A 9,789-nucleotide genomic window follows, 5' to 3' on the forward strand; every position below is an offset into this window, starting at 1 on the left:
CCTGTGAGGTACATATCGGCTAAAATTTAACGTTTTCTAGATCTTTTCGTATTTCCCTATTTCTTGATTTTTTTGTATAACATTTGACATACCCAATATGGTAAACTCCTTATTTATCCATCTGTTAGATTATATTATTTAGAACCCAAAACATCTTGTTTTTGTGCTATTTAGCACGCCCTGAATTTGATGAGTTTTTACGATTTACTGTACCAGTTATCGGCTTCGTGGTAATAACATAGTAAAATCACTGTACGCTCATTGATCAAGTTTTCCGGTCAATTTTTCCTTTGACACGTCGATCAACAGAAAATTATTAAATTCATTTCTTAAATAATTTTTTATGACTGAATATGTAAACAATAGTCGTCTGTGGATGCTCTGCACGATTATTTTGGACTATATTCTCCAACAGTCGTTTACAACAATTTTTATTGGTAAAAAGAACACAAAACTGGTGGAAAAAGAAAACCGTTGAACAAGTGTTTCAGTACTATTTCGTGATTTGAAACAAATAAAAAGACAAAAGATTGATTTGTCTCGATAACACCGGACCGTATTTAACTTGAAGATGCTTTCATCTCACTTGAACTTGTTCTTCCGCGTCTTCGGTTTCCATGTTCCCGTTCTGATTAACAGTGAAAAGATAGTTGTACTCCGGTAATGACGTAAGACTGACGTCATCATCTGTCGTCAGCGCTGATATGTATTCATCCTCCGCTATTCCTACTTGTTTGAGAATATTCCTAGCTCTCTCCGACATCTCCTCAAGGGGCTTCTTCTTAAATTTTACCGACTGAGAGCGAAAAACTGTGACCTCGCCAAAGCCTAGGGTCTCCAACCTCTCGAAAAACTTGACGGCTGCCCAAGACGGGTGAGTTGTCCGTGGGGATGAAGTCCTCTGTACTAACGGTACGGGAGGGAAGAGTCGATACTGGCAGGCGTACGAAGAGGTAATGAACAGTCCTTTGGTCAGCAGACATTTTCTGATCTTGGCAAAACAAATCTGAACAAATATATTGTCACTACAGGTAAAGACACATGTTTTGTGCTGTGTCCTGTCGTTCAGTCGTTTTGGCGCGGGAATAAACCGACGATTCATGTGCAGCTGGTGGGGGCGGGGTTTCAAAGGTGGGGGTGGTGGGCGAAACTTGCCCCTTGGTCTCAGTACACTTGTCATGTTGTCCTGTTTTGGACTCTCGTTTTTAGATACACAAAGCTGGTCAGGTTCATAGTGTTGAAGATTCACCGTCTCTCTGCTCGGTGAAGTAGTCATCATACCATGCTGTTTTTGGTACTCTATTATCTGCTGCTGTGAAGTCTGAACACCCGGGTAATACATACTGCTCAGGCTCCGCTCCGTTTGATTTTCGTCACGGTCTCTGCTTTCCATCTGCCAAATTGTGACGTCAGATGATGACGAGGCTTCCATGGAGGGATTTTCTTCTTTATCCTCGCGTTTAGGTATAATTCTGGCTACTGGTTCATTATTTCCATCTAGAGTGATTTCTATAACATCATCTCCATTTTCTTGAGAATTAAAGGCATTGCGAACTTCCGTTGGCTTTAGCAATTCGACTTCACTACTCAATATGGAGTGGAAGAGCTGGGAGTAACCCGCGGAGTCGGAGCCGTGTAACAAAAGACATTTCTGTCGCAGCATGTACAAACAGATTACAAACATACCCTGAACAGTCGTTTTTGAAATCACATAGTCTGATCTGCTATCGGAAACAGCATGCGTCAGAGCATGGGAAACTGCACTTAATCGCGCCGTTTGGCTCATCACGTGATTAGCACAGCCTCGTTTTAACTCGTCGTTGTGGCACTCTTTCTTTATTGAATTCACCACTCCAGCCATTCTAAAATGAACCAAACAGATATTTAGACGTGCTCTATTTCAAGCGCATATTTTCATAGGTTAATTTTCAATACACAATCAAGAATTATGAACATTTAAATTAAATTATTACAAATTACAGTAAAACCATATTTTTAAACCTATTTAAATAATTTGTGAATTATTTTACAAAAGTACACATAATGTCATTGCATTAATTCCACCGTTACTAACCTTTCCAATTCTTGCAATGCATCGTCGCTAAATGTGTATGTAATATCATTGTTATTGTATAACTCGTGCACTCTCTGAAAAATGATATGAAGTGATGTACATTGTTTCAAAGAAAACGTCATTTCCTCCGAATCACGTGCACATAAAACTAAAACCCGGTCCAGCAGTCTCCCAGGATCGGGCCAGTTTATTATCTCTGTTATCTGTGCTCCCTGCACGGTTGCTGCAACATTGATGTTTTCACTGTAGGAAGCGTCTGAATAAGGGAATAAAACTGACTTCTGCAGGGTATACGAGTTCCAGAAATCTGGCGCTTTGGTCACTTGTTTCATCACTTCGTCTAGATCATCAATGACAAACAATCTGCTCCCATTCACGTTACATGTCTCTGTGACGCCATCAACATTCATTGCGTCTTTTAGTCCAGTCTCTGTTGACCTTGTTTCTTCTTCTTTAGTGACCCTGGTCTCGGTTTGAACTCGTCGGCTGCAACTTTTGATAAAGTTTAACACAGTAGTTTTCCTTTCACCGCGTCTAGCTGCAACTATGCCCATCAGACTTGGTCGCTCAATCCAGCTTTGGGTAATCTGTATTTTTGTTTTTGGTCCAATGAAATTAGCCGCAGAAACGAACAGTGGCAGCATAAAAAGATCAAGTTCGCAGCCCAATGACTGCGCATGCGCACTAAGTACTTCATAAACTTTGCCGTCCAGCACAAGTCCCCAGTCTATTTTGTAAGACTGTGCTAATTTAAATATTTCCATCTTTTCGTCCATATTAAAAATCTACCTACAAGAAATGAGATAAAATTTTATGTTCATCTTTTCACACGCTTTCAGATATCATTACACCCTGAACATATTGATGAAAATAATCAGTGAATCTTACAATAAGACAATAAGACCATCCCACCGATAGACTGGCTATAAAAAGTTACCTTAAACCCACCACCCCAACCTCAACCTAAAAATACCTACTTATATTTTAAAGACATATATCAGTCAGGGTCAGCTTACTTGATAAAATTTAATTCCTCTGAATGAAAAAACTCGATCACTACACACACTATTATCCGGTGGGGTGGGGTTGATAGGGGGAGGGCATGGGCCATGTTACAATTATCTAATATCTAATGTAAGTGAAAGAAAAAACTCCTCTATTGACAACAATTTTTATAGCCATGTGTCATTGAGAATTTGAACAGAATAATTTTGTCGCTGATGAAGCAGAAATAATAAGTTTCAGTTTACAAACTTTTGTTTAAAACTTAATGCAAAAATAGTTATGTTTAAATGTAGTACATGTACATAAATGTGTATTTATAAAGTACATGAATAATTTATGTTTATTAAACTTAATGAAATTACTGTAACAAAAGAAATTCCACGGAAAAAAATCCATGATGTAAATATTTAATGCATTAACTACATTTTTATTATTTCTCCTTTGGGCCTATAAAAAAAGTTGTGTGTTTAGGGTAACACTGATGAAAAAATTAGGTTAGGTAGGTAGGGATTTTTTTTTTATTTCATCATATTTTTTTCTGCATGAATCCTAAGAATGTTTGTTTGTGTCACATTTAAAAACAGATTTTTTAATAGAAATAATATAAAATTCACAATCGGATAAAAATGGTAGGATAGGGGCATTTTTTTAGGTTAAGTCGGGTTACCCTAAACACAAAACTTTTTTTAGGCCTTATTTTGTATTTTCATAATAATGATGCTATTATTATTTCTCCTTTATTTTGTATTCTCTATATAATAATGTAATCTGATAAGCCATATTTAGCTTAATAAAGAATAAATAAACTATAACATACATTAGTAAGAGTTTTAAAAATCATCTAAAATGTTTATTTAAAGTAGGGCCGCTACTGATGCAAAAATTCACGTCGCATATCTCATTATCCAACACAATAACAAACAACCACTGCAGAACAAAGCTACAAGCCTGCGATCAATCTAAACATAGCGACTAGCGAGGCCGGGGAACTAGTCCAATAGTTAGATACCAGCAGGGCGAATCGAGGTAATGATCTAAATCGGGGGAAACTTTTACAAATACACAACAGTTCAACAGTTGACTTACGTTAGTCCAACAACAAGAAAATGTATGTAAACATCCCCAACTTACCCCAAACACAGAGTGTAGCGACAACCTTAGCAAAATGGCGGATATTGCTGTAGTGGCACGCTAATCCGGGTTACCGCGCTAATGCTTGTCTACAGTGTTCTAAAAATAGATCCTCGCCAGTGCGTATGACTCAAAGCTGTCAGGTAAATAATAGCAAGCTAATAAAAGTTGTAAGATAGCCCGAGGGCCTTTGTAATAGACCTACAAGGCACGTGATAGTCGTTCTATCTTCAGAATTCAATGAACACAGTTCACCGCACATGGCATTATTTTGGAAACCTTTGCTATTGTTTAGCACGAGTTATATTGACTGCAGTAGATAGCACTCGATTACCTATTTGATATCAAGCAATGGGATAAATCTTCAAATTTTATTAAATATATTTCCCAGTTAAAACATTTCATATAAATTTCAAAATAGCATGTATTTATTATTAAACAATGTGTGCACCGGGGGTGGGGGGGGGGGGGGGCATATGTACATTTTCCTGCAAAACATCAATGACATGTATTGAGGAAGTTATTATTTTAAAGAGGGTTTGTAAACACTAATACCAAGTAGTGGGATTAGCATGTTTTAACATCTTTGGAAAACATATGCTAACCCAAATTAACTGTCTAATATAGTATCTGGATTAAACTCAGTCATGATGGACAATAATTGCGATTTGCAGACAGGACAGATACATTTTTCCTAAATACATGCACATATCCATGCCAATTGTCTAATTAGAAATTTTCCTCTATAATTTAAAACTAGCTAATAAGAAAACACAAGAGTGTAGGTGTTGTTTTTCTTATGATTTGCTTGTTCCTATTACTCATCATGTTTTTCTTCCTCGGTTTTCTTTCTTATGTACGAGATATCTATGCAATGTAAATGTAGATATCCATGCAATGTAGATATCCATGAAATGTGCATGTAGATATCTAAAAATTAAAATATACATGTAGATATTTATAAAATATACATGTACATATTTATAAAAAGTACATGAAGATATTTATAAAAAGTACATGTAGATGAGAAAATAGAATGGTGACCAGTGTAAAACAAACAATTGTTTTATGTCAATCTTGAGCCACACCCTTGGGACACAGGCACCCTACGTTATGATTTTTTTCTCATAATAAAAATTCCACCCATCTAATAATACACAAGTATATTATTTGGTAGAAGGTGTACATTTTTTATCATGAGAAAAAAATATAACGTAAGACACCTGAGACTTGGGACATCAAGGAAAGGTTCATGAGTTGCAGTTTCAAAGTGGGTCGAGAGCAAAGTGAAGAGAAAAAGATATACTTTCACAACTCTTTTACTTCTCTCCTCGGACAAATTGGTCAGGAAATGTATATGAGGGTGATGAAACGGAAACGAATGTTTACACAGAGTGGAAACCACTATTGGTCAACTTGAAATATTAAGTGTGGATAAAGAAATCTATAACTAGAAAACTAATCTAAATGGAAATTAAAACTAAACCTAACGGTGCGCCATGTTTTATTCAAATTATAATTAAGATAATGGATCATCGTGAAAAAATAAACTGGGTTGTCAATCATTCTCAATTCTCTTCAGTACCTTTATCATGTTCGTGCCCATTTGACGTTTTATTATAATACATGGTATCTATGTATATCAGGCACTTAGCATCGATTTTAAAAGTGGGGGGCCAGACTCATCCAAAAAATCTTGACAAGCAAAAAAAAAAAGAAAAAAAAAAGGGAATTTAAAGTTTCCCAAAATTTTCAAAATCCAAATCCGTGCTGGCGTAGTATATATCTTCAATTTCACTCCTCATTTCCTTTTTTTCATATCAATTTTTTACATACTCCCAAAAAAGTGGGACGGGGGGCAACTCCATGATAATTCCATTTTTTATATGTAAATTTAAAATAAAAAGGTTGCTGCGAGAAAAAGTGGGGGTGCCCCCCCCCCCCCCCCGATGCTACGTGCCTGTATATACAGAACATCCATATCAAAGCTGTCCTCTATGTTGCCCTCTTGTTCTTTCTGTTACTTTGATGTATTTCCTGCTATGCTTTTTTAAAAAAAATTTTGTCTATTATCGTTTTTACTTATCTTGATGTGTTGCAATTTATAGATTTTTTTAAATGATGGTGAGTTGTATCATTATGCAACGTCATTTTTCTGTTCTTGAATGCAGAATACTATAAATTAAAGCGGGATTTTGCACGTAATGAACTATTTCAAAGTCTGCTCTGGAAAGATAAATTCTGATTTAAACCCTTTCGGATAAATCATGATAATTATGGGTATTGATGTAACTCTTTTTAAAAAGTAGGACTATGTTGTTAAAATTGTTAAAACCTATACAGGCACGTAGCGTGTGTGTGGTGGGTGGGCAGACTCACCAAAAAAAAAAAAAATTGACAAGCAAAATCAACAAGGTTCGCAATTATTGGAATTACTAATCGGGGGGGGGGGGGGGGGGGCAATGCTTATAAATAACTTGGATTTCACGGTTAATTTCCTGATTTTTACTCCAATTTTTTTACACTATGGCATGTTTTAAGAAAGTTCATTTAACGCAATAACAACAGGGATATTTTTCGGTTCTACGGAGTCGGTTGTTTGTCCTTTTAAAATTTTCCGTTTCTAAAAACATGTGTCGATTAAAACACATTTTTAAAATTCATCCCTTCTAGAGAATTCTTAGGACAGTCATTTTTCGAAAATGACGGATAGTTGGGGATTGAATGTTATTTTGATCTTTAAAGGCATTTCCTCGTCGGAGAAAGATATAAGGAATAAGGAATCATTCTTTGATCGAGTATTATGAGGTGATAATTTCGGTTGGGGCATGATCAAATCCAATAAAGCCCGAAGGGCTTTATGATAGATTTAATCACGCCCCGTCTGAAATTATCACCTCATAATATTCAAAGAATGATTCCTTATTACTTATATTTATATATTTTTAAGCCATCGTACGATTAAATCTATAAATATAAATTAGCAAACCCCGCTGGCGCCTCAATTTGGCGTCATTTGTATTATGGGTTATATAGTACAAAATCGATACGTAGTGTCATCACAGGCAAAGACACTGGAAAATGTAAATATACACGAGTAAGAACATTTATATTGATTAAAATTGATGATCTGGAGATGGAATATTATAAGTTTAGTCATTTTAATGAGGCATTAATTAGCTCGTTAGAAATAGATATACATGTATGTTGTAACCAATTAAATTAAATTGTTTAACATTCAAATACTATAAATCCAAGCAGGTTAACAACTATCAAAACGAAAAAAGACGTTTATTAATTCTAATGTTTACTGCTTATAAATTTTTCTCTCATTTACTTTATTTTCTTTCATTAAAAATGCAGTCATGAAAATGGATTTAGCTTTTATTCGATAGCTAATAATAATAATAATAAAATAATAATCATCAACATCATCATCTTCATCATCACCATCATCATCATCATATATTACTGACGTCTGTTATCCTCCTCCTCATCATCATCTTTTACTGTTATCCTTCTCCCCATCCTCCTCATCATAATCTATCTATGTGAAGAGACACAGACAGTGCTAACAATGATGTAAGACCAAATAATGAAAATCCAATCACAAATCTCTGTGTATATACTGGTATGAAAATACATTAAAGAGATATATATTCATGTATTGTACTTATTACTTTCCCCTATGTAACAAGCATCTGTTGAAGAATTAATACTGTTTCTATTTCAGTCGTGTGTATATTCTTCCTTGTTTTCAATGTTTTTGATTTTATAACCGCGTCCACTTTCAAATCGACTCAGTTCTGTTGTGGCTCTGGTGAAAACTACAGGAAAAGGAAGCAATTGGAAAAAAGTCGGTTGGTACAATATAGAAGCCGAACGTTAACAGAGAGGGGGTTAGGGTGATGAGATGGGCGAGTTCACGTTTGGGAGTTCCCGTGAGGTGCTGCCCCTTTGTAGGAAGCATGACGAGGACAGGGACATGTGCTGTGAGGACTGTAAGACCATCTTCTGTGTGACGTGTGGTCAGACAGAACACAAAGAACACAACTGGGGCAGCATCAAGAAAATATCGTCCGAAAAACGGAGAGACATTCCCAAAATCAGCCAGGCAATACGTGGCTGTGTGCAGGAAATAACCGAGAGCCTCTCCTTCGTGTCTCAGATGGAGTACGAGCAAGAAAAAAGACATTCGGGGCAAATCAGAAAGCTTGTGAAACAGCAGGACGAGATGGTATCCGAGGTGTTCAAGATTACTAACGCCAACATCGAGAAATCCAAAGGAATCTACTCCCGTTGTCAACAAAAGCTTGCTACCTTAAAAACCAATATGAACAACTATAAACGAGAACTGCTGGATAAGGTCCAGTTTCTGGACTCGCAGTCAGGTAGCATGACGGGATTCCAGCTGATCGAGACAAGGAACGACGCTGAGGCAGTGATTGCTGAGGTCAACAACATCGACTTGACGGCGTACGGACATCTACCCTGCTTCTTTAAAGGTCAGATGGACTACCAAGCACTGAAGGCCATGTACGGTACACTGATGGACCCGGAACATATAAAAGTATCGAGACTAGCGAATTTCAAGAACTTTTCGAACACGATCGTCTCCATACATTCGGTATCGGAAGATTTGGCCTGGGTTCACGGATGGGACTGTAGTGCCTATTTATTGAGCAATATTGGTGTTACTAAAAAGACGATAGAAATGAACAGTCTTTCTAACGACTTCATCGTGGGACCCGGTGGGATTCACATCTTTACAGACTTTGAAAACGATGAAATTAAAAAAATGGATGAAAATGGAAGAGTCTCTGTCATTGTATCGACGAAGCCGCTCACCCCCATTGGGATTGGGAAATCTTTGGACGGGAACATGCTAGTGGCGCTGGTAGATGACTACAGCTTCAAGATCAACACAAACAGCAAACGCCTGCTCAAGCTGATCTCCATTGACGGAGAAGAAATGAGGGCGTTTGAATTTGATAAAGATGGCTCAACAAAGCTGTTTACCAAACCTCATCGCGTGTTTCAAAACTATAACACTGATATTTGCGTCATAGACCAGATCGGCCAATCAAGTGGCGTTCTCCGGGTACTCTCGTCAGATGGCGCAGTCAAGTTTGATTACCGCGGGAATTATGTCAAGAAACGTTTTGATCCCCGTGGGTTGGTGTGTGATGGAAACTGTAACATAATCGTCACCGACTGCCTCCATAGCTTCATCCACATGTTGAGTCCGTGTGGCGAGTTCATCCGGTACATTGTGACTAAGCAGGAGGCGATCGATTCGCCATACTCGGTTGACCTCACAAAGTCTAGTTTGTGGGTAGGTGGAAAAAATGGAGAAATCAGTGTGTATCGATATATTTCTGATCCAAACAATTAAAGTATATCAATGGTATTTCAAAATGTGAAGTGACAAAATGAAAAAAAAAAACGTGATAACATTTACCGGTACTCAAAATTTGATACAATCGCATTGTTTCTTTTCAACTCAAACTTTGAGATAAACTTGCTATTGAATTACCATGTACTACTCTATGCATCTACAAGTATTGAGGTTGTATCAT

General features: G+C 36.9%; 1 protein-coding gene across 2 annotated transcripts; it reads right to left on the reverse strand.

Annotated features, from left to right (window-relative positions):
- Window positions 1-414: 414 nt before the first annotated feature.
- LOC105346978 (uncharacterized) lies at window positions 415-4,395 on the reverse strand. 2 transcript variants are annotated; one of them, XM_011455830.4, is made up of 3 exons: window positions 4,166-4,395; window positions 2,075-2,863; window positions 415-1,862 (listed from the first exon to the last, which is right to left on the reverse strand). In XM_011455830.4, the coding sequence occupies exons 2-3, from the start codon at window positions 2,848-2,850 to the stop codon at window positions 578-580; spliced, it is 2,061 nt and encodes a 686-aa protein (XP_011454132.3). In that variant the 5' UTR covers window positions 2,851-2,863; window positions 4,166-4,395; the 3' UTR covers window positions 415-577. The 2 variants fall into 2 exon arrangements, with proteins under 2 accessions (XP_011454132.3, XP_011454126.3); XM_011455824.4 differs by having other exon boundaries at window positions 4,211-4,393.
- Window positions 4,396-9,789: the final 5,394 nt, after the last annotated feature.

The sequence above is a fragment of the Magallana gigas genome, chromosome 3 (genome assembly GCF_963853765.1).
Source record: "Magallana gigas chromosome 3, xbMagGiga1.1, whole genome shotgun sequence".
In the NCBI taxonomy this organism is placed as follows: domain Eukaryota; kingdom Metazoa; phylum Mollusca; class Bivalvia; order Ostreida; family Ostreidae; genus Magallana; species Magallana gigas.